The sequence below is a fragment of the Carettochelys insculpta genome, chromosome 5 (genome assembly GCF_033958435.1).
Source record: "Carettochelys insculpta isolate YL-2023 chromosome 5, ASM3395843v1, whole genome shotgun sequence".
Lineage (NCBI taxonomy): Eukaryota > Metazoa > Chordata > Testudines > Carettochelyidae > Carettochelys > Carettochelys insculpta.
Genome location: NC_134141.1, coordinates 106,726,543 through 106,752,730, shown reverse-complemented (window position 1 = coordinate 106,752,730; position 26,188 = coordinate 106,726,543). Strand labels below are relative to the sequence as shown.

The window sequence follows — 26,188 nt, the reverse complement described above, 5'->3', positions numbered from 1 at the left end:
AGATGTGAAACAATCGCATATAAAAAAATCCAACGTGTCTGTGAAAGGCGGACATATAAATAGTGGTAGTTTTTTAACGTGCTTTTACACTAATGCTAGGAGTCTGTCTAATAAGATGGGTGAACTGGAGTACCTCATATCAAAGGAGGAAGTTGACATAATAGGCATCTCAGAAACATGGTGGAATGAGGACAATCAGTCGGACACTATCATACCGGGATATAAATTATATCGGAAAGACAGAACAGGTCGTGCGGGTGGCGGAGTGGTACTATATGTGAAGGATAATATAGAATCAAATGAAGTAAAAATCCTAAAGGAATCAAAATGTTCCATAGAATCATTATGGATAACAATTCATTCCTCTAATATGAATATGGCATTAGGAATATATTACCGACCACCTAACCAGGACAGTGATAGTGATGCTGAAATGTTAAGGGAGATTAGAGAGGCTATCAAAATAAAAAACACAGTAATAATAGGAGATTTCAATTATCCCCATATTGATTGGGTGCATGTCACCTCAGGACGGGATTCAGAGATTAAATTTCTTGATGCCTTAAATGACTGCTTCTTGGAGCAGCTAGTACAGGAACCCACAAGGGGAGAGTCAATTCTCGATCTAGTCTTGACTGGAACGCAGGATCTGGTCCAAGAGGTAACTGTTACTGGACCGCTTGGAAATAGTGACCACAATATAATAACTTTTAATATTCCTGTGTTGGGAAGAACACCGCAGCGGTCAAACACTCTGGCATTTAATTTCAAAAAGGGGAATTACACTAAAATGAGGAAGCTAGTTAAACAGAAACTAAAAGGTAGAGTAACTAAACTAAAATCCCTGGAAGCTGCATGGAAACTGTTTAAAGACACCATACTAGAGGCCCAACTTAAATGTATACCCCAAATAAAAAAACACAGTAAGAGACCTAACAAAGAACCACCATGGCTAAACAGCCATGTTAAAAAGGCAGTGAGAGAGAAAAGGGCAGCTTTTAAAAAGTGGAAGTCAAATCCTAGTGAGGAAAATAGAAAGGAACATAAACACTCCCAAATTAAGTGTCATAATGTAGTAAGAAAAGCCAAAGAAGATTTTGAGGAACAGCTAGCCAAAAATTCAAAAAACGATAGTAAAATGTTTTTTAAATACATTAGAAGCAGGAAGACCGCTAAAAAAGCAGTGGGGCCCTTGGACGATAAAGATATAAAAGGAGCGATCAAGGAAGACAGTGCCATTGTGGAGCGATTAAATGATTTCTTTGCTTCAGTCTTCACGGCTGAGGATGTTACAGAGGTTCCTAAATCTGAGCCAGCCTTTTTAGGTGACAAATTTGAGGAACTCACTCAGATTGAAGTGACATTAGAGGAGGTTTTGGAGTTAATTGATAAGCTGAATAGTAACAAGTCTCCAGGACCAGACGGCATTCACCCAAGGGTTCTGAAAGAACTCAAATGTGAAATTGCGGAGTTATTAACAGTGGTTTGTAACCTATCCTTTAAATCCACTTTGGTACCAAATGACTGGAAGACGGCCAATATAACGCCAATATTTAAAAAAGGCTCTAGAGGAGACCCTGGCAATTATAGACCGATAAGTTTAACATCAGTACCAGGCAAATTAGTAGAAACACTAGTAAAGAATAAAATTGCAAGGCACGTAGAAGAGCACGAATTGTTGGGCAAAAGTCAGCATGGTTTCTGCAGAGGGAAGTCGTGTCTAACTAATCTATTAGAATTCTTTGAAGGGGTTAATAAACATGCGGACAAGGGGCACCCAGTGGACATAATATACCTAGATTTCCAGAAAGCCTTTGACACGGTCCCACACCAAAGGCTTTTATGTAAATTAGGTGGTCATGGGATAGGAGGAAAGATCCTTTCATGGATCGGGAATTGGTTAAAAGACAGAAAACAAAGGGTGGGAATAAATGGTAAATTTTCACAATGGAGGAGGGTAACTAGTGGTGTTCCCCAGGGGTCAGTCCTGGGACCGATCCTGTTCAACTTGTTCATCAATGATCTAGAAAATGAGGTAAGCAGTGAGGTGGCAAAGTTTGCAGATGACACCAAGTTGTTCAGGACAGTCAAAACCAAAAGGGATTGTGAAGAACTACAAAAAGATCTCAGCAAACTGAGTGATTGGGCAGCAAAATGGCAAATGAAATTTAATGTGGGTAAGTGTAAGGTAATGCATGTTGGAAAAAATAACCCAAATTACACGTACTACATGATGGGGTCAAATTTAGCTACGACAGATCAGCAAAGGGATCTTGGAGTTATAGTGGATAGTTCTCTGAAGACATCCACGCAGTGTGCAGCGGCAGTTAGTAAGGCAAATAGGATGTTAGGAATTATTAAAAAAGGGATCGATAATAAGACAAAAGATATCATACTTCCCCTATATAAAACTATGGTATGCCCACATCTTGAGTACTGCGTGCAGATGTGGTCTCCTCACCTCAAAAAAGATATACTGGCATTAGAAAAGGTTCAGAAAAGGGCGACTAATATGATTAGGGGCTTGGAACGGGTCCCATATGGGGAGAGGCTAGAGAGACTGGGACTTTTCAGTTTGGAAAAGAGGCGATTGAGGGGCGATATGATAGAGGTATATAAAATCATGAATGGTGTGGAGAAAGTGAATATAGAAAAATTATTTACCTTTTCCCATAATACAAGAACTAGGGGACACCAAATGAAATTGATGGGTAGTAGGTTCAAAACTAATAAAAGGAAATTTTTCTTCACACAGCGCACAGTCAACCTGTGGAACTCCTTGCCCGAGGAGGCTGTGAAGGCCAGGACTCTATTAGGGTTTAAAAAAGAGCTTGATAAATTTTTGCAGGTTAGGTCCATAAATGGTTATTAGCCAGGGATAAAGTATGGTGCCCTAGCCTTCAGAACAAGGGCAGGAGATGGATGGCAGGAGATAAATCACTTGATCATTGTCTTCTGTTCTCCTTCTCTGGGGCACCTGGCATTGGCCACCGTCGGCAGATGGGATGCTGGGCTGGATGGACCTTTGGTCTGACCCAGTATGGCCATTCTTATGTTCTTATGTTCTTATTAAATACCAATGTTAATTATTTGGGACAGTATTCAACATGTGCCAAAACAGTGGAATTCTCCCATTCCAGCACACTGAAAAAGCAAAACTAGTTAATGAAGTTTAAGAATACTTTAAATAAGATCATTAGATGCACTTAAAAAGATATCTTTGCATTTTAAGGGAAAAGTTCCTACAATTCCACAATTAATCTTGTCTCTCAGCAAAAAGAAAACCAAATAAGACCAACCATTTTAACTTGAAGAAACCTCCCATTCCGCAGTAACCCTGGCCTGCTTCATAAGGACAAAGAATTAGTATTTTGAATTCTATTGTACTATGTGAAACAGAACCAATATCTACCATATTAGCTGAATTACTGTATTCTACCTCTGACATTTTCTGTGCACAACACCAACTGTATTAACTGAAAGCACTTCAATTCATGCTGACTGATCATCTGACTTTCTCAACTACCACATTGAGGATTTCAGCTGTGTTACCAAAAGCGATAATGCACCTCCTTCCTCTTGCTTCTCATCATTTCCTCTGATAGCCCCATGGCAAATATTTGTACCAGCTCATTACCTCTGGGAAGCAAGCTATTACTTTCTACATCACTGTGGGCAAGATACTGCTTGATACTAAGGGAGAGTAAAGGTAAAATAAATATTACCAAGCTAAAAACGGTATGATAAATTATCATGGTGTTTGTAAGGGAGTGAGAGGAAGGCCTGGAAGTCCTCCTTTAGCCTGCAGGGGCTAAACAGAGCTTGTTTGCTCAATTAGCCCTGCCCTGTTTCACCTGCAGCCAGTGTCAGGCTTGAAGGCAGGATGAAAGAAGGAAAGACAGCCCATTTCAGGGCAGACCAGGAAAGATTCAGGAGCTGGCTTTGATATCCACAGGGCACGGGCCAGAGCTGCCCCTTGGTCAGCCACCGAAGGACACAGCCTCCAAATACTCCTTCAGGTGCAAAGGGGGGAGAATCCTGAGGAAACCCTTCCCCACTAACAAGGGGAAAGCTAGAGTCCAGGGGCCAGGCCCCAAACTTAACCTACAGCCTCTATCAGAGAGGTAGCCTTGTTAGTCTGTAGCTTCGAGAACAACAAGTAGTCTTGTGGCACCTTATAGACTAACAGATATTTTGGAGCATAAGCTTTCGTGGGCAAAGACCCACTTCATCAGATGAAGCGGGTCTTTGCCCACAAAAGCTTATGGTCCAAAATTTGTTAGTCTATAAGGTGCCACAAGACTTCTTGTTGTTCTCCACAGCCTCTAGTAAGTGGGCTGAAGTCCTACACCTCAGACCCCTAGGTACTGTGGGGACCTAGTCACTAGGCCACCCTGCCCCAATGGGACCTGCCTGTAATGTCCAGTTTCATTCTCTCTTTTTCCATGCATCTACTCTGCAATACAGCACTCTGCACTTTTTACCTCTCACTATTACTTCTTACCTCCCCCATCCTAATAATTTTTTCTCAAATTTGGCTCCTGTTTCCACCTCCATTCTGTCTCCTGATAGTTTCACTCCACAACTGCAACAGGGATGTCATTGATATGCCTGCTGATAGCTATTTATTTATAACCTTACAATTAAAAAAAAGACTCTGAGCCATCAAGCTGTGCACATTGCTAATTTGTGTAACCATCTGTTCTCATTACGGTCCTCCTTAGGTTCCCTTTCCCATTTCTTGTTTGGCGCATTTTCTCTTAAATTAGACAGTAAGATCTGTGGGCAGGAATTCTTCTCCTACATGTTTGCACAATACACTGGACCCTCAGTCCTGACTGAGACCTTTGGATCTTATTATTTCTGTCCTCCTGCATCTTGTCTCAAGCAGTTTCATTTCCCCTCCATGCAGATTGAAACAGCAAAGTGAAATTGGCAAGCTGTTGAGATACTCCCAAATCGTGGTGGAGCACAGCCGTAAAATAAAATACACTGGCAGGGTGAATCAGTTCACATTGTACAATGCTTACACCTCCCAGATCTTCTTTCTGGCTCTTTTTGTACCCACTACTGTTCAGCAAGGCCCTGATCCAGGTAGGCTTTTCAGCTTCCTATGTAACTTGAAGCATATGAATACTCCTATCGACTTTAATACAGCAGTGGGAAGCCTTGGCCCATGGTCTGGATCCAGACTGTGGCTTCTTTGCACCTCGACCTGAAGCCCACAGCATCTGGCCTGCAGCAGGGTGGAGGGTTTGGAGCCCAGAACCTTGTGGGCCAGATCCAGCAAGCCAGGGCCCGATCTGGCCCACAGGCCCTGCCAGAGGCGAGGGGGCAGGAAGTGTCTTGGTGAAGCACTGCTGCTGCTGTTTCCCCAGCCAGGGAAAGGGGAGGTGGAGCAGCACCAGCCTTGGCAGTGGTGCCCAGAGGTGTCATACCACTGCTCTGATTGGCTGTAATTCTTGCCAATCAGAGCAGCAGAAGGTGGTGCTTGGGAGCAGAAGCAGGGGGTGCAGACCCATGTGCATCTAGGTGCGAGCAGGTAAGTGCATCCCCATCACCCAGACCATATAGCCCCCAAAGAAGCTCCTGCAGCTCCTTCCTCCCAGGCCCTTCAATCCCATCCCAATCCCTCCGTTCCAAACTCTGCCCCCCAAACCCTCCTGCGCCCCTCCTCCTGCTTAGACCCACCCCTAGCCTGCTCCTGCACCCCTCCTGCCCAGCCCCCATCCCAAACCCCTTTCCCTCAGTCCACTCCTATGCTGCCCTCACGCCCAGACCCCACATCCTCAGACTGCTTCTGCACCCCAGTCCTGCACCCCATTCCGGCCGAGATTGCCCTCCCCCAGCCCACTACTGCACCCTCTCTCCCACCTAGACCTTCCAATTCCCAGCCTGCTCCTGCACCCTCTCTCCCATCCCAAACCCATAGCCTTGGCCCCCATAGCATCAGAAACCACTTCAGTCAGTGCGCGGGGGGAGTTCCCTTCTCACTTCTGTAGCCCCTGACTGATTTGTCTAAGGGTCAGTGGCCCAGAAAAGGTTCCCCACCCTGCTTTAATGGAGCATCTTTTGTGCTTCATTATCTTTTGCGATACATTCAGAATACCTTTTGCTCCCACTGACCTCAGCAGTGTTCAGCACTGGAGTACTCAGCAGCTTGCAGGAGCAAGCCCTACATTCTTAGTCTTCATCTTTTCCTTCTCACATATACACATGAGCTTTGGCCTGTCAAACCCAGGCTTTTGAGCTCAATCCTTGAGAAGGCCATTTAGGGGTCATGGGCAAATAGATTAAAATACAAATCTGTCAGGGATGGTGCTTGGTCCTGCCAAGAGGGCAGGGGACTGGACTTGATGACTTCATGAGGTCCCTTCTAGTTCTATGAGATGTGTATCTCCATATATATTATTCTTTTCTTTTATGGAGGGTGGAAGAGGGGGGATTCATCCCTAAAGCAGTTCCATCCAGTGCACTGAATGAGGCAGGGGCCTGTGAAACTACAGTGTTTGGTCATGTAATTAGAGCTTGTATCTCATATATTATAATGATTATGCACAAGAGGGATGAATTAAGGTAGCATAAGCAACATTCTGCTTCCACGATCAGAGCAGTGTGATAAGACATTGGGACGTAGGAGATCTGACTTCAGTTCTCGTAACTTCTCTGTGCCTCATTCCTGCCCCAGAAAGTTGGAAATACAGACGCTTCCTTTCTTTCTCCATTTGTCCATCTCATGGTTTTCTATCATGAGCACTATGACAGAGGGCTTGTCTTGGTGATGTTATGGACAGCCCACTAGAAGAGAGTGCAGGAGGTGTGGGTTCAATTCACATTGATGTTGGATAAGTCATGTCCCTCCCTTTGTCTTAGGGACACTATACTTCTTTGTAAAGTATTGCAAGAACTACTGGTGAATAGGCCTACATATTACTATTGCCTTATTTCTATACAACCCCCAGGACAGTAAGTCTCCAAGCTTGACCAGGATCTCTAGGTCTTACTGTAATACAAATAATAACCATACTTTTTGTCCTTGCAGAATTGCTGGAATTTGTTGAGTAAAGGTTAGCAGTGGTTAAAAAAGTTTTGCTCCTATAAACAGCAGCAAATGTACATCAGAAGGTCAGAACACTGCTGAGATAGCAGGCGACTGAAGACTTTCCAAGTGATCTATTTATGGGCATTCTGTCTGAGCAGTTATACCTGTCAAAAAAGGCCAGGGCAATTTTCTTTAGAGGGAAGGAAGAAAATTTCTATTCACCAGGTACGTACAGAAGAATTAAATAAAGAAAAAAACATCACTCTTTCATTTTTGGACAATACAATGAATTTTATATTGAGCATCCACAAATACCTGCTTACCAACCAAATAATATACCAACATCTGCCTGTGTTCCTGCCTGTCAATACCATTCTAATTAATGGGTCTCTAATATTTGTATTTCCACCAAATGCTACTTTCCCATTTTGGAGTCAACCATTTCTGGCCTACTCCGAGTTGACTCTTTACACCTTTATGTTAAATAAAATATTTTAGAAATGTCTTATGTAGCTCCAGATGATTTAAATAGAGAACAGGCAAAAGGATTTTATCATTTACCCCCAGTCACTAAAGGTGCCATTTCAGGAGGGCCAGGGGGCAGCAGCCATGCTTGGATGCTGCTTGCTCTTCTTCCCATTCCCCGGACGATCAGGGAGGGACAGAAAAGTACGGGGCTTGTGTATGTGCCCCTCACTCCTGGCCAGTGACGGGTTGGGGCAGCAGAGTAATTCACACTTTCTCCTCGCTTCCCATTTATCAGGGGACCAGGGTGAAGCACAGGTACCATCCCAGTAAGCACAGTGGCTGCCCCACCCCTTCCTGAAAGAGTGCCAGTCACTTAAGAAATGTGAATGTTAGGACTCTGGATTTCTCAGAAACCTGGGATCTATTAGCTGAGAAGGTGAAAGCCAAGACATGCCCCTAAACGACTTGCAGCCATGCTGATTACACACTTTGTAATCAAAGGTAAGTTGCATAGTGAGAATGGAATGTCTTCCACTTACTGTGTGATTTGGTGCAAATTCATTGTCTGATGGCTAATCTTGTTAGGTTTTCAGCCCATGGGATCCAGTAGATAGTAAAGAAGTTGGCTACGGAAGCTTCCTCATGACTGCTTTTGATGATACATTTTCATCAAGAAGCGATCAGCACTATGGAAGGTGGATGACTGGCTAATAAGAGTATCGCCTTTGATGGTAACTTAGCTCCTGAGTCCAAGAAACCAGTGGGTGTTTTGTTGCCAATCATGGATCCATCTATGATTGTGTTGTGTTTGACCCTCTAAATCCCCTCTCAGCTCTTCACAAGCATTGAGTAGTCAAGCCTGTATCCCTAGAATCTCTGACAGTTTCAGCAAGTGAAATAATGCCATTAATAGTTTGGTTTGTGACCATCTGTCCCATTTTTACTGGGACAGTCCCTTATTTAAGTTGTCTCATAGGTGTCTTGACTTTTCTTTAAAAAATGGGCAAATTGTCCCATATTTTGCTGGCTACTCCCTGGCACCTGGTGTCTTGGGACAGTAGCTCCAGCTGCTAGGGAGCTTTTCCCTTGGGTGGCTGCCTTCTTCCCTGGCATCCTGTGACTCAGGGCAGCAGCTCTTGCTGCATGGAAGCTCCTCCGTGGGACCGTTGCCCCATTTCCCAGTACCCTATAGCAGCAGCCCCCTCTGTCAGCAAGCTCTGCCATAGGACTGCTGACTCATTCCCTGGTGTCCCACACCTAGAGGAGTCAGCTCCCACTCTCAGAGAGTCCAATCACAAGGCAGCTGCCTTATTCCCTGGCATCCAACTCCTCTGGGAGGCAGCTCCTGCTGTGGGGAAGCTCCTCTGTGGGGCAGCTGTCCCATTCCCTGGTGCCTCAATGTTGCTGAGTAGCCCTGACATGGGACAGCAGCTCCCCATGCTTGGAGGCTGGTGTCTCATATTTGCCATAGGACAATGTGGTCACCCTACTTATTTTGAAATAGCACTATTCCGTGTCTTCACTGCCTATTTTGAAATAGGCCTTTTTCCTCCTGCAATGAGGTTTACAAAATTTGAAATAACGTGCTCACTATTTTGAACTTATTTCAAAATAGCATGTGCGCAGCGTCGATACTCGCAAAGTGATTTCAAAACAATGGCTGTTAATTCGAAACAACTTTGCTGTGTAGATGTAGACCCTGAGTCCATGGTTATAGTGCACGTGAGTGCTTGTACATGCACCACTGGCCTTTGTGGAATGGAACGTTAACACCACCTCAGCCTGTGATTGTATTGTCTCGTAATGACCAGTCTACAAAGAGGCTAAGTTGCTCTAGTGCTTGATAAGGAACTTCAATGCTCCACTAGCTCAAATAGCAGAGCTCTTTGTTTTTAGAACCGGGGCTACTAAATTCCATGCTTTATGTGGCATGTGTGTGCTTTAAGTGCAGCTACAGATTCCTCATTCTATTACTTACTTATTCGTTTTTAATTATCACAAATCATGGCTACTGCCCAGGTTGGTGCTGCTGCTGGTAGTAAATATGTTGTCAAGCAGCTCATGTACATCACACGCAATTAATTATCACAGCTAAGAAGAGATAAACAAACTACCAAATCCTTTTGACTATGTTTTCTGAATCTCCTGAATTGCACTGTATCAATATCTTACCATTACCACTAGTACTCTGTAAAGCACATTTACCAAGGGAGAGAGAAAGCATTATTAATGGTTTTAGAACTGTCAATCAGACTGGGATTAAGGCTAGAGCATCTCATCAGCAGAGTGCAGAAAACAAGGCACAAGTCATGTTTACCATAATTCTGTAATCACTAAGAGATGATTTACAGCAACCCAATTTACTACAGCGGGCTGTGACTGCTATTGAAGAGAAACAGTGATTTCCAAATGTAAGAAGCAGAAGCTAAATAATATGGCATTTAAGCATCTTTTAACTTATGAGTAACCCAGTCATTTCTCTTTGAGGCTTAATTTGTATTTTTTTGTGAATACAAAATGTACCTGTGTGTTCTGGTTAGCCTCTGCTATTATGAAAGACATTGGTTAATATGTCTGATTCTACAAACAATTGACTTCCTGGGCAATTTCTATAGATTTACTACCAAGCGTGTGCTTTATACTTTTTTAAAATTATTTGCACAGACTGTGACAGCATTTCTAGCTATTTCCCCAAAAGAAATAAATATATTAGAATTTGTGTGCACATCAGTTTGTCTTTGCATCTGTCTGTTCAAAAACTCCTAAATGGTGAGAGGTAGGACCACCAAATTTGGTATACAGCTTCCTCTTCTCATAACTTTAAGCAAGGTCAGGGTTTGCTTGTGCTGTGGGAGGAGGGAGACTCCCCACCCCCAGATTTGCTGCTTGCTGTGTTCCCCTTCTTTGCTGTCAGGTAGTGAGGGAAAAGTACAGTTTGCTTCATTCCTCACTTTGGCTGGGGAGGACAGTGATCTGGTGAGCTGTGCACTGTGCTCTCACATCCTCACAGGATGTGCATGCTACAACTGGGGCCATGGCTGGAATCAGAGCTGTAGCTGGGGCCGAGGTTGGAGGTGGAGACAGAGTGGGTCTAGGTGGCACTTGGTACTGATCCAGACCTCACTGTGCTCTCTTCTGCACCCGCCCCCCCAATAGCGAGACATGCCCACAGTTTGGGAACCACTAGTGTAAATGCACAGTTTTATGAGATAAGATATTTATAAGAGATACACAAAATCAGGCATTGTAACATAGACTATCCATTAGCACATAGTGAGATATTTTTCTCATGGGCAGATAATTCTGAAATTGTCCTTTACAGACCTCTTTCACTCTCTCCTAAAACACCTGGTGGTGATCACTATTAGAAACCACTGGTGGACTATTGGCCTGGGCTCATATTGCAGTTCCTGTGTCCTTTGCCTCCCCTGAATACAATGTCTGAACTGAAATAAACCACACTGAATAGAGCTCCGTGCAGTATCCTCTTAGAATTCACAGCATTTGTTACCTGGGTGGGCAATCCTTTGCATAGCATTTCTTTTGTTGTCCATTTGGCTGCATTTCTGGGTCACAGAATGAGTTTTTGACCACGCTTCCTCCCATTTTCACACACCTGGCTGTCTGTCGCTGAACACCTGTGAGAATAATAATTTCCCCATGCATATTAAATCCTTAAATCTTTGTGCTCATTTCCAAATGGGCACTGATCATGTTGGCTAACCAGGCCCACTCCACTAAAGAGCAGTCTGTGTTTTTGAAAGCAAAAAGAAAAAGGCAATAGAAGCTGCGTGAAAATCAGTGTGCACGGTATGAGTTTTGTTTTCAAAAGGGGAGGCCTATTTCCTGCTAATTTGGTATTCTTGCTCATATTAGAACAGTAAGAAGCATATCACAGCACTTGAAATATCTTAGTGAATCTCAAACCGGAAAAATAAATATGTCTGTCCCTTTAGAAAAAGGGACACAGCTAAAACAGATGCCAACAGCTCAGTCCCCTACTGAGGAGATAAACGCTGTCATTGCTTAGATTGCATGCTGTATATTTGTAACTTGAACTCCATTCCTCTGTGCTGGAATGAATGCAAGATGCTCTCTCTCCATTTGCCCACAGAGGAAATGCAGTGTTATAGCTCAGATGGGCCCAGGCTATCAGAGAAGTACTGGGTTGACGGCTTATTACAATAAGCTATAAACCACTTACAAGTCAACTCCCAACCATCCAAGTTAGTTTCCTCCTTTTCCTTTTCCCCATGGGCATGTCTATACTACAAAGTTAAGTCAGCTTAACAAAAACACTGCTATAATTACTTGTGACTGGGTACTGGGTTTGTTTGTCTGTTTGTTTGTGTTTGGAGATCCACGTCCTGAGCTGTTTGTTTGAAAGACCAGGCAAGCTTGTGAGCAGGTGATTGCAAACAGGAGGGAGTATTGAGAGCAACGCTCTCCAGGGGAAGGAGGAGCAATTCACAGGACATAAGAATGGCTATACTGGGTCAGACCAAATGCTCATCCAGCCCAGTACCTTGTCTGTCGACAGCAGCCAATGCCAGATGCCCCACAGGGAGTGGATCAAACAGGTACTGATCAAGGGTCCAGACTGACAGACAAATTGGAAGACTGGGCTGCAAGAAATCTGATGAGATTCAATAAGGACAAGTGCAGAGTCCTGCACTTGGGCCAGAAGAGTCCCAAGCATTGTTACAGGCTGGGGTCCGACTGGCTAGGGCATAGTTTTTCAGAAAAGGACCTGGGAGTTGTAGTGGACGAGAAGCTGGACATGAGTCAACAGTGTGCCATTGTAGCCAAGAAAGCTAATGGCATATTAGGTTGCATCAAGAGGAGCATAGCTAGTAGATCCAGAGAAGTGATTATTCCTCTTTATTTGGCTTTGGTGAGGCTGCATCTGGAGTACTGTGTCCAGTTCTGTGCCCCCAATTATAGGAAAGATGTGGATACACTGGAGAGGGTCCAGGAGAGGGCGACCAAAATAATTAGGGGGCTGGAGCATATGACTTATGAAGAAAGGTTGAGGGAATTGGGACTGTTTAGTCTGCAGAAGAGAAGACTGAGGGGGGACTTGATAACAGCCTTCAACTTGCTGAAGGGGGGTTGCAAAGAGGCTGGAGAGAGGCTGTTCACAGTGGTCATGGAGGGCAGAACACAGAACAATGGTCTCAAGTTGCGGTTGGAAAGGTCCAGGTTGAACATTAGGAAAAACTTTTTCACTAGGAGGGTGGTGAAGCACTGGAATCGTCTACCCAGGGAAGTAGTGGAGTCTCCATCCCTGTAGGTGTTTAAGTCTTGCCTCAACAAAGCCCTGGCGGGGCTGATCTGATGGGTTTGGTTACGCTTAGAGCAGGGGGCTGGGCTCAATGGCTTTTTTAGGTCTCTTCCAGCTCTATTGTTCTATGATTCTAAGCAATACCTCTCCTGACATCCATCTCCAGCTTCTGACAAAGAGAAGCTAGGGACACCATTCTTTACCCATCCTGGTTAATAGCCTGATTAATGGATCCAACCTCCATGAACTTATTTAGCTCTTTTTAAAACCCTGTTACAGTCCTAGCCTTCACAACCCCTTCTTTCAAGGAGTTAGTTCCACAGGTTGGACTGTGCAGTGGGTGTAGAACTTCCTTTTATTTGTTTTAAACCTGCTGCCCATTACTTTCATTTGGTGTCTTCTAGTTCTGATATTATGAGAATGAGTAAATAATTTTTCCTTGTTCACTTTCTCCACACCACTCATAATTTTATATACTTCTATCACATCTCCCTCCCTGAGTCTCCTCTTGTCTAAGCTGAAGAGTTCTACTCTCTTTAATTTCTCTTTATATGGGTTCCACTCCAAACCCCTAATTATTTCAGTTGCTCTTTTTTTGAACCCTTTCTAATGCCAATATACCTTTTTTGAGATGAGGAGACCACATCTCTATGCAGTATTCAGGATATTTATATAAGGACAATAAGATATTTTCCATTTTACTCTCTATCCCTTTTTAAATGATTCCTAACATCCTATTTGCTTTTCTGACTGCCACTGCACACCACATGGACTTTTTCAGAGAACTATCCATGATGACTCTAAGATCGCTTTCTTGAAGAGTTATAGCAATATTAGCCCCCCATCATACTGTGTGTACAGTTGGGGTTTTTTTCCAATGTGCATTCCTTTACATTTATCTACATTCCGTTCCATTTGCTGTTTTGTTGCCCAATCACTCGGTATTGTGAGATCCTTTTGAAGTCCTTCACAATCTGCTTTTGTCTTAACTACCTTGAGCAGTTTAGTGTCATCTGCAAAATTTGCCACCTTGCAATTTACCCCTTTCTCCAGATCATTTATGCATAAGGTGAATAAGATTGGTCCTAGGACTGACCCATGGGGAACACCACTATTACCCTTCTCCATTCTGAAAATTTACTATTTATTCCTACCTTCTGTTTCCTGCCTTTTAGCCAGTTCTCAGTCCATGAAAGGATCTTCCCTTTTATTCTATGACAACTTAAATTACGTAAGAGCCTTTGGTGAGGGAACTTGTCAAAGGCTTTCTGGAAATCCAAGTACACCATATCTATTGGATCCCCCTTCGCCATCTGTTTGTTGACCCCTTTGAAAAACTCTTATAGATTAGTGACAGACAGATAGCCACATTAATCTGTATTCTGTCAATATGAAAAAAGAAGTCACGTTGCAATTTAAAGACTAACAAAATAACTTATTAGGTGATGAGCTTTCATAGGACAGACCCACTTCTTCAGCTCATAGCCTTACCAGGACAGACTCATTATATAAAGCACAGAGATCCAAAAATTGTTATCAAGGTTGGCAAATCAGAAGAGCTGAGGGGTTGGGGTGGGGTGGGATGGGGAAGTTAAGAGTTAGATAAAACATCAAACTGTGTAAGAGTACTTATAATGGGTCAGGTAATTGCTGTCCCTGTTCAAACCACGTGTTCATGCGTCCAACTGGAATATGAGTGTTAGTTCCGAGCATTCCCTCTGTAGACGGTTGTTAAAGTCTCTTTTCAGCAGAAAACAAACTCTCAGATCTTCAACAGCATGGCCCACTCCATTAAAGTGATGGCTGACAGGTTAGTGTATCTGGAGATTTTTGATGTCTGCTCTATGTCCATTGATTCTTTTGTCGAAGAGTGTTTGCAGTTTGTCCTATGTACGTGGTATATGGGCATTGTTGGCACATGATGGCATATGTGATGTTAGTTGAGGAACAGAAGAATGTGTCCGTGATTCTGTAGTTAATGTGGTTAGGTCCAGTGATGTATTTTCAGAATAGATAACTGGACAAAATTGGCAACGGGGCTTGTTGTAAGGAAAAGTTCCAGGATTAGTAGTATTGTGGTATAGCCTGTGGTTGCTAGTGAGAAGCCTAATAAGGTTGGGAGATTGTCTATAGGAAAGAACAAGACTGTCACCTAGGGCCTTCTGGATTGTGGCATCATGATTTAGGAAAGGTTGTAGGTCTTTAACAACATGTTGCAGCGGTTTAAGTTGGGGGCTGTAGGTAATGACCAGTGGTGTTCTGTTGTTGGATTTTTTGGGCCTATCTTGGAGTAGTTGGTTTTTGGGTATTTGTCTGACCCTGTCAATTTGTTTGTTACTTCTCCCAGTGGGTGATAAAGACTTATGAATGTTTGGAAGAGATCTTGTAGTTTTCGGTCTCTTTTTCATTTTCTTGTGTTCTACTGAAAAGAGACTTTAACAGTCTACAGAAAGAATGCTTGGAACTAACATTCATATTCAAATTCAACTCATGAACATGGCAATCTTTGAGGAAACTGGGGGTCTTGGGTTCTTTGAGTCCCTGCTTTCTTTCTTGAATCTCTACCAGCTTAACATCCTGGCTACTGGCTACACTTTGGAATAGCTCCTGAATTTCCCTAAGATCACTGAGGGAGATATATCACCAGGACTGACCACCTCATCTGGTGAGGATGAAGAAGTATCGGTTGGGGAAGGTGCTCCAGGAGTCACATCAGTATCTAAGAAACAAGCCTCCTCTTCCTTGACTGGGGGGTTGGGGATGGAGGTTGAGGTTCTAATGGTGGTGGATCTACCAGAGATGGGCTGAGTGACCATGATGTCACTGAATATCTCTCTGGTGACTCTCGCTGCATATGCATGTCCCAGTCCTGATGATAACGAATCTCATAGTCCCAGGATCTAGCACAGCAATAGTGATGCCTCACGGGCAAGTAGCACCTGTGCGGGGATATCTATAACCATGCCTGTGCAAGGAATAGGAGTGTGAACGCCCAGATGAAGGAGGTGGTGACATGGAGGTGCGGCTATCTTGGTACTGCTGTGACTCAAACTCGCACATTGAAGAAGACTGTGGTTTCAAGAATGGTGAAGGAGATCTCGATCTGCGGTAAGGTGATTAGGGACTGCATCTGATGAAGTGGGTCTTTGCCCATGAAAGCTTATGCTCATACATTTCTTTTAGTCTATGAGGTGACACAGGACCCCTCGTTGCTCTTATTGAAAGAATGGCCATTTTGTCAACAAAACCCTCTTATGTATACTTAGTCTGAGATTATTTGACCTATATGGAGGCATCAAACCTTTACTATGTTTTTCCTTGCTTTTTTAAAAATAATTGTAGGTAACAAATTGCAAATACAACCAGTCATTTTTAAAGGCTGTAATCATGTTTCTCAGAAAATCTTCTACAATTAATCCATAAAATAAGAGGCATTGGCAATTATTTAATTTCATATAATTATATTTTATATAATTTAAATTATAAATTGTATATTTCTATAATTGTACAATAATATATTTACATGATTATATATTTTATGTAAGTATACATAGTATTTATATATTTTATTATAATTTATTATTTATATGTGGGGAGAGTCAATTTCAGATGATATCTCTTATCTCTCATGATCTATTTATTGTTGTAGTCTAATTTGAACCAGTTTTTTTATACTAAAGATAAATGCATACAAAGGAGAGAAGAAAAATAATGAAGGATGAATGAAAATCAGTCGCCCATTTTTTATCTGTAGTTTATATGCTGGAAGACCACAGCATATGACTTGTTTAGCCATTTATGAATCTCAGTTTCACCTCCTTGGCTCCATAAAATATCTGGTTAGATTGCTCTAATTTTCCTCTGATCAGGCTGTAAGAGGCAGAATAGATTGATGCCACCTAATGTTGACAGATTGTGATAATAATTTTTGAGTCTGATCTAACACCCACTAAAGTCAATTGGAGACTTTCCACCTACTTCAGATGGGCTCCCAGGAAAGAAAATGCTTGTATTTTGCAGCAAACTTATCCCATTGGATATCTAAGCGGATAACTTGCCTATAAAAGTAAATGACATTTCCTCTTATTTTATGTACTATCTAGTCCTTCATTAAAGGAAACTATGATCACAAAGTCCTTTGCGGTCATTTTACCACCACCTATTAGTTAAAACAAACTTAACTCTCATTTCTCTGACTCCATGTTGGACATATTTTCAACAACACTTTTATATAGTATGCTTATTAATAGAAGACATTCTTCTAGTCAACTTTAACCCACTTCACCTTAGCAACACTTATTTCCAAAATATTAAGATGGCTTGGGTTTAGCATAATAGCTCTGCTATTGTCAATGACATTCAATTATGAGTGCAAAATACCCTGTATTGTGCTAAAATAATTATTGTCAAATCCAAGAAACTAGTTTTATGGAACTCAGAGAACTGCGATTGAATACAGTTTGGACATAATACTTCATGCTTCTCATAGTGAACAGACCCAATGATGGGGAAAAAAGTTTCACATTAATTTAGTGTTAATAAGTCAATACTTTTTCGGTTCTAGAAGGTCAACAGTTAATATATTTCCGATGCCTCATTATTCGTGATACGTGTTTAGAGTAACAATTTCTCTTTTTCTACACAGAGCTGGCATTTCTCAAATACACAAAGAAAGGTGCTGCTGTGTAAGTCTAGAAAACAGCACGATCCATCCTAAATAAGAAGGCAGTGCAGAGTAGTGCCAGTGAGGTGCAGAGGAAGACTGGAGTTGTGATTCTCATTTTCCCCTGGCTAGAGGGGTGAGGAAATGGGAATAGTTTGCTTTTGTCATAGATAAGCAATTTACTTCCCCTTTTGTGCCAAGGCTCCACTGCCGCTGGCTGCCCATCTGCAACAGGCAAAATTAGTGGGCCTACTCAAGTTTCTTTCTCCACGTATAATGATCTATTAAGATTCACTCCCTAGTTTCCCTCAAAAGCCATATAATGGCCAAATTAATCCTCTCTTTCAGTTTCCATTTTTGCAGAGAACTAGAAGTGAATTCTGGTAGTTGAAAAAAAATGTAAATAACTTTGGGGAGGTTTGTTTGTTAGAAATTAGCAAACCAAAATAGCCTTGGGGTCATCTATTTAAGGGATCCACTGGTAGTCCAAAAAAAGAGCCAAAGAGCAAACATGTTACTCAAGTAGCTTTTCAACCAAAAGATGTTTCCCAGGATTATAATTTTTTTCCCCAGGGATCACTTAAGAAAATAGCTTTGTTAATATTAAGAAAACAAATTAAATATGGATGTAAGTTCATTGTCATGTCATTTGTTACATTAAATATTAAATATTATCAGCACTTAGATCAGGGTTGGCAATACAAAAGTAGTGGCCCACCAGGGTTAGTCTCTAGTGGGCTGCCATCACTATATTTACCTTCACCTCCACTGGTATTGAATGATCACAGCTCTCATGGGCTGCAGATTGCTATTTGCAGCCAATGGGAGTGGAAGGATGTGGCACAGACAGGGACACTGCTTCCTTGGCTTTGAATGGCCATCTGCGGCTAATGAGAGCGACAATGACCTGATACCTGGAGAGGTGCAGATAAACATAGAGGTGGGGCTTGCCAGGGACCAACAGTGTCAGACTGATCCACAGTGAAATATTTGCCCACCCCTGACTTACATACTACGACGATTGTGCGGGTTCAGATATGTATACTCTATAATATTCAATCTGAGGGGATTTAATTGTTTCAGTTAATTAATTTTGGAGGATTTTTTCCTGCTAACAAGAAAATCATGCTGTGATTTATTGACTGACAATAAACCACTGTTCTGAGAAAAATAGGAGTGCATAATTAGCGTGAAAAAAATCACATTGACCCCAGGCATTAATTTCCTAAAATGAAACCTGTAACAATCCAGGACTTCAAACAATGGAAAACAAATAACCATAGTTGTTTTCCTCCTAGGGAAGATTTAAACACGAGCACTAATGCTCATCATTGCTGCCTTAATGCACTTGTCTTAAATTTGTTGTAAAATATTTTTGTTTACTCCTTTATTTGCATCCCATGAGATTTAGGTGTTCAAGTAACCAATAATTATCTCCCAGCACTCACAAGAACATAACAATTAGAAATGGAAAAAGACCAGAGTCCTCCTAGCCATCCCCTCACATGCAAGTTTGTTCTCCCACTGCTTTACGTAATATAGTGATAAATTACTCAGGCAGTGGGATTCCTACTACATCACTTACTTTCTGGCTGTTGGTGACACCTACTAAAATCAACAAAGCCAAAGACAGACTTATTTACAGTGGAATCTAACTGCTGAAAGTTACCAATCCATTAAAAAAACCCAAAACCCTTGCATATTACCCTTCAGAGCATTCTTCTCCAAAAATACATTTTGTGTTTCAAAGAAAAGCTTTGAAGCCTCTGTTTCCGAGAAATGCCCCAGGGATCTTCATTGTGTTATGCTCACTTTCAGTTACCACAGACTTCACTTCATTAATCTGTTTAGGATAATATTCCAAATGCTACCTTTTGTCAACAAAGCCATTTCTACAGAAGTTCTGGTTGTTGTATTCTACCTTATGTTTCCTATTCTGCTTTCCACGTGAAACATTTGTCTGATTTACAATTCTATACTGAATTGCAATTTTGATATTTTAAGTCACCACAATGTAGAAAGAATTAAACAGACAAAAGTTCTCCAAAATGATTTTTCATTAGCTGATTACCGAGAAATTTTTGGGAAATCACTGATTCCTATTGCAAGTTTTACTTCCTTTGTCCGGCACCCTCGAGACCTGAGTGGTCCCAGATGAGGGGAGGCCAGGCTGGATGCCGGTGGGGGTGAGGGCTGAAGTACTTGCCTGCTGGCAGCCAGGAAGGAGCAGGAGTACCCCCCCTGCCCCACAAGGCTAGGGAACAGAGCTGGAGCCCCCTGGAGGGCCTGGGGAGCCCGGGCTGGGGATGAAGTCCTGGAGCCAAAGCAGCCCAGGGAGTGCATGGCTATAGCCCGGCAGAAGCCCTGGACCTCCCCAGTCCAGAAAATTCTCTTGTATGGGAACTTAGAGGTCCCAGCCATGCCTGACAAAGGAGGTGCAACCAGTCAATGTGCTAGCAATAGCTCCAGTGGAACAACTGTAAAATTTAATTTTTCAGTTTGGTTTGTAGAAGCTGATGAAATTCAGATGAGCTCTCATAAAAACCCATGTGCTGCCCCATAAGCAATTTTAATAATATTAAGGTCACAATGGTCCATTGTCACTATCCAACCCAACCGCCTATGCAACAGTGGCTTAAGGACCTCACCTGAATTTTGTTTTTCAATTATTAGAATGCGGTTAAAGTAACATTCTTGGACCCTCTAAATATTATATATGGCAATTTCTTAACAGTACAACAGTGAAGTGATAGGAATCTGATTTCTTGAGTCATTTCTAATTAGACTACACAAGCTAAGGAGGGAACAAAATTGTAGCAGCTAGGAGATGACTAAGGTGACATTTTCCATTTCTACTTGTTATGTATGGTTTTCGGAATGCCGTGTCATAACTGTCTACTCTGTCTACATTCCAACACAGAGAAATTCTCCTCAAAACAGATGAAGAGGAATGGATCACATACCTAAAAATTAATGGTAGCATAGGGCAATCATGATACGAACACATTTGTGAGCTGATGCAGAATAAACATTCAAATGAGGGAGAGAGCGCGAATTAAAGGAAGAGAGAATTAATGTACGTAAGACACATGTAAGACATCTAATTTGGTACTGCATGATATTTTGATTAAAAAAACTGGAATTACAATTTCTAAGTACCTATACTGCGAACAAAAATTTGAAATTGGGCTCTTTTCATTAACACCTATATTTATATGCTAATCTTATAAATGACCCAGACTCTTTCAGACTGAATGGCCAGAAGTTGAAGTCAGACAAATTCAGAGTGGAAATAAAGTGCACCATTGATTATTTTCATGGTTAAACTAGTTTTGTCAGTTTGCGTTGCAGAAGAGAATGAAATTCAGGCAAGGTGTTATAAAAACTCATTTGCTGCACCAAAGCAATTTTAACAAAAGTGCAATAGTCAAGTCTCCATCACTGCCAATTTTTAGAATCAACATTAAATTTAGATATGTTCTAGTTCAACAAGAATTAATTCAAGGACTTTTTATGGCCTATGTTGTACATTGGCATGGAAAGATTAGAATTGTATCAGTAATACTGATTGCCTCATACAAACACCCACAGCTATGAAAAAAAATATTTCCATTGATACCTGAAATCTATAGAAAGGCAAAATAAGAAAATGCTACTCATAAATTTATTACAGTCCCAATAATATGTAAATGCTTATTACCAGTAGCATATGCCTTTTACATTCCCAATATATAAACCACACAGTGAATATTGCATGAAACTTACTGGCAGCTTTGACAAGACAGCCAGCTTATAAATTTTAAACATTTTGAAACTAAAGCATAAGGTCATTATATACCTATTGTGTGACACTCCCCCAGAACTATTGATTTCCAACAACTGTGAAAATAAACACTACAGAAATAGGGGCCAAAATGATTAACCATAACACAATTATCTGCCAGAATTATTTTTAAAAAATCAAATTCTACCAAACCTAGCTGGGCATGAGGTCAGACTAGATGATCACAGTGGTCCCTTCTGGCTTCATAATCTACAGCAAACCCTTGATTTAATGGATCCAGATTTCAAGACTTTGGAAATCATGGATGCTGTCCACCAGGTCCTCCACTCCCAAAGAAATGCTGGTGACTCACTGGAGCTGCTGGGACTGGAGGAGCTGCTGCCACTGGGGACGCTGGAGCAGCTGGGGCCACTGGGGCCGAGGAGCTACAGTTATGAGTGTGCTGAGAGCTGCAGGAGGTGAAGGAGCCAAGCTGGCGTGCAGCTCTCCTGATAATTGGGAGAGGGAGGTGGAGGAATGAGGGGGAGAATGGGAGAGATGTGGGGAATGGAAGCAGGGGCAGAGGACAAGAGTGAGTGATGGGCTGGGAAGGTCAGTGCATCATCATACAGTACAGTATAACCATTTGGATTTAATGGACTTTCAACATTAATGGACAACCCATCCCCCCATTAGTCCATTAAATTGAGGACTTACTGTATTTATAATAAACAGAGTGAATCAAATGCCATTGAATGAAAAGGATAATAGAAAAAGGGTGTTTTTTAACCTCTTCCACATGTTACACTGCAATCCGTCCAGGCTCCATATTGCCAAAAAAATTCTGGATCTCCTACATCATTTTCAAGGCTTCCTTCTTTGCGTACAGTGTATTCATATTTTATTCCAGGGTTATTTTCCTGAAAGAGTAGCTAAAAATAGATATGATTACATTATGTACTGCCTGTGATTGTTACACATTGTCCCACTTCTTCAAGAGTGTAGTCCAAAGTGTCTGTAGATATGGGAACATGTGGCTCTTGAAGCATGAGTGTCTATATCAAATTCTTACTTGTGCACAGGTATTGGCAGTGAGGGGAGAAGGTGCATTTCAATGTGGGGTGCACTAAACCAAGCACACTTGTGAAAATCTGAGTTGCAGTATATGGTATTCTAACACTTACAAAAGAAGGCTATGCAACAAACAAATGGAGATAACTGAAAATGGACTTTTATTAATACCTCTATTTATATGCTAATCTTATAAAGGACAGTCTTCCAGATGTATGAAACACCAGTTTCCATCTAGTACCTCAGCAGATCGCAGCATATCAATCAAATCATTGCTTTAATGTTGTTTTCTAAAATGTCTCTTTAAACAAAAAGGAAAATTCTTAGTAGACCCAGGCAGTGAGCAAGTCAAACAAATTGTTTATTTACTTTTGACAGATAACAGAGGCAGAGAAGGAGCTAATTTTTAGGCAATGAAATACTGAAACACTTCCATAAAATGGTTTTACTCCCACCTAACCAGGCAACACTAAACACTGTCAGAAATCTTATTTCCCTGCTCTAAGTCTCCTACTCTGCATAATGGCCACGGATTATCCTTTAAACTCACTTGGATACGTCCTTCCCATATATTCAAGATGTAGAAGTGATGCACAAGTAGGTTTGATTCCTTCCTCCCTTCTTTTTTCTGTGGTCTTATGTTTAATACATATCTACGGCATAATAAGTAAACGGGGAAATAGGAGGATGGATAGATACATTCAGACAGACAACAAAAGGGAATCTGCAAGTACATTCCTCAAGGTAAATATTAGCTTTACATATTTAAAGCAAGACAGGATAAATCAACTGCACATATATGCAGGGATCATTCTTAGGTAGTTGGCATTAAATGAATTAATGGATCTTTTCCTCTCTGGATTTTTGCCCCAATGCATCAACGTACTCAAGCACGTAACTAATTAAGCAGAGACAATGGGAGTACTCATGCTCTTAAACATAGGCATGTGCTAAAGTAACTTTGTTGAATCAAGGCCTTCAGTGGTATGACTACATTTAAAGACAAATCAAGATAATTAAGGAATTCTTGATGGAATACCAATGGAATGATTTATAAAAGTTATATTTCCTGTCTTGCTTTCAAAGCTCCAGAGCACTCGGCTTCCAGCTCGTTACCAGCTTCTGCTGCTGTTCTTTTACTGTACCTGTATCCACACTGACTCGTTGGTGGGTCCAGGCGCTGTCAGGTTTTCGAGATCACCTTTTCTCTCATATTGAAATGTTGTTCCTGCCACTTTGTATTCTCCATTCCACTGGATAATAAATCCCCCATTTAGGTAATACTTTTCTGGGTCTTCACTCCGCACTGCAAGGAAGTTTCCTGCCTCTGCCACTTCTGCTACTCTGATGTTCCTTGCTCCTTTTGGAATCAGTCCAATGTCAACATAACCTAATGAGGCAAGAACTCCAGTTAGGGTGGAATAGGTGGCAACACGTACCATACATATACTGTGACATGTGAAAAGAGTCACTGTATATTTCAGTGTTTGGTTAGTCAGATGATCTATGATGGTTGCATTAAGATATGATGCCGCTGATTAGAAAGGATTTTTGGAATTTGGAGGGAATGTTATCAGCTGTCACCAAGGTATGAGAGGAGAGACACAGTGCTTTGGGCACTAGCCTGGGGTTTGTGAGCTGCGGCTTCAAGTCTTTGTTGTACCACAGACTATTTGTGTGACCTTGTGAAAGTCAGTCAGCCTCTCTATCCCTTAGTTCTCCATTTAACATCCTGCCTCACAGGAGTGCTGTGAGGGTAGATCCATGAAAGACTGAGAGATTCAGATACTGCAGTGGCAGAGACCAAACAAAGAGGTTGTGTTTTCACCCACCAACAGGAAGTCTAGATTTTACCAGCAAAATGAAATAAAGCACGATTTACTGGTTATACTTACTAGTGTACAACAGGATTTCAAATTAAATGCTGCCAGTTTTACTCTCACAAATAGTCTTAATGGCCTCAGTAGGTCCACTTGTGTGAGTGAGTCAAGGAGGGTTTGACTCTTATCATACCGAGCCATTGTAAGCATCTATCTTAGATAAGTATCTGACACTCATTACCATGGTGCCTGAGCACCTGAGGCTCCATTGTATTTATCCTCATAACACCCCTATGAAATATGGAAGGAGTGGTTACTCACCCTGTGCAGTAACTGGAGTTCTTCCAGATGGTTGCCCCTGTGGGTGATCCACCTTAGGTGCGTCAGCACCTCTGCGCCCACGGGCCAAAGATTTTTGTGTGCCCCTCAGGTGGCTGCCTGTGCATGCAGAGCACAGGATCAAGACACCTGTGACAGCTACTCCTCATGCACAGGCAGCTTTTCACCTCTGTTCTTCTCTGATCCAGACGCCAAGGCAGAAATCCGAAGCAGAGGGGAGATGGGTGGGTGGGTGGTGGAGCATCCCTTGGGACAACAATCTCGGAGAACTCCAGTTACTGCACAGGGTGAGTAACCTCTCCTTCTTCGAGGGTGCTCATGGCTGCCCCACCTTAGGTGACTACAGAGCAGTTCCAAGGTTTGGAGGTGGGACCTTCAGATTTGATGTGTCAGCCGATAATAGTATGGGGTGGCCAAACTTGGTTTGAGAGTCAGAGTAGGATTGTATGGCATAGCGATGTGTAAAAGTATGTGCAGAGGCCCATGTTGCTGCTCTGCATAGGCCTTCTGTGGATATGGCCTGGAGAAAGGCAGTAGATGCGGCCATTGCCTGTGTGGAATGTGCCTGAAGATTAGCAGGAGGCTGTTTATCCATGTTAGCACAAGCAAGTCTTATGCAGCTGGAAATCCACATAAGGACTTTATTTGGAAATGGGCATGCCACAGGACCTGTCAGCCATGGAGACCCACAGTCGAGCTGTCTTATGGAAATCTTGAGTTCTTTGCAGGTAAAAGGCCAGTGTTTGCTGAAGGTCTGGGGTATGCAGGGACCTGTGCTTGTCACTGGCGTGTGGCTTGGGGAAGAATACCTATAGGTAGTCTGGTTCATTTCAGTGGAATGAGGTGAGCACTTTCAGGACGAACTTAGTACCACTTTGTCTTTGTAAAAGATTGAGTAGGGAGGCTCTGACATGTGAGCGCTTATCTCTCGTACCCTGCGTGCTGATGTTATTGCCACAAGGAAAGCTATCTTCATGGACAGATGCAGGGAGCAGGTGGCCAATGGTTCAAAGGGCTTCCCTGTGAGAGATGTGAGAACTAAATTAAGGTCCCATTCTGGTGCTGAGTCCTTCATTGGGGGAAACAGATTTTGAAGGTCCCTCAGGAATCATTTGACTGAAGGGTGAGTAAAGACTGAACAGTCCTGAATCAGCAGGTGAAATGCTGATATGGCAGCCATGTGGACCCTGATGGTGCTTACTGACAGGTTCATTTGTTGCAGATGGGTCAAATGAGTGAGTATTTGTGGAACCCCTGATTGTACAGGGTTGCACGATTGTGATTGGCACCATGATATAAAACACTGCCACTTTTGAGACATCTTTCTTGTTGTCGGTCTTCCGATGTTTTCCAGGATCAGGCAAACCTGCGGTGGGCACAGGAGCTCCAAGTCCATCAGCCAGCCGGGTATCATGCAGGCAGGTGGAAAAAGTTGATGGCTGGGTAGTGAATTGAGCTGTTCTGGTGAGTGAGGACCATTGGAGCAGGAGGGAAGCAGTGAGGAGGCAGCCTGGAGAGAAGCAGCAGGTCAGAGAACTAGGTTTGTCTGGGATGACCCAAGCTCCGTCCTGTCTTATCTTGGTTATTGCCCTCTGAATGAGGGGTGTCAGTAGGAATGCATAAGTTAAAGGTGCATTCCATGTGATGTTGAATGCGTCCCCTAGAAAGTTGCAGCCTGTTCCATGTCTGGAGCAAGATAGGGGGCAGAGAATGTTGGCAGCTGTGGCAAATAGGTCTA

The 26,188-nt window shown here is 42.3% G+C and overlaps 1 protein-coding gene across 1 annotated transcript in view; it reads right to left on the bottom strand.

Annotated features, from left to right (window-relative positions):
- Nucleotides 1-26,188, bottom strand: part of ADAMTS12 (ADAM metallopeptidase with thrombospondin type 1 motif 12) — a 278,989-nt gene that overhangs the window by 28,406 nt on the left and 224,395 nt on the right. Inside the window, exons 15-17 of the mRNA XM_074995694.1 lie at nucleotides 23,437-23,681; nucleotides 22,011-22,152; nucleotides 11,022-11,148 (exon numbers count right to left, since the gene is read on the bottom strand). Coding sequence (XP_074851795.1) covers nucleotides 11,022-11,148; nucleotides 22,011-22,152; nucleotides 23,437-23,681 — 514 coding nt within the window. The remainder of the gene's footprint in view (nucleotides 1-11,021; nucleotides 11,149-22,010; nucleotides 22,153-23,436; nucleotides 23,682-26,188) is intronic.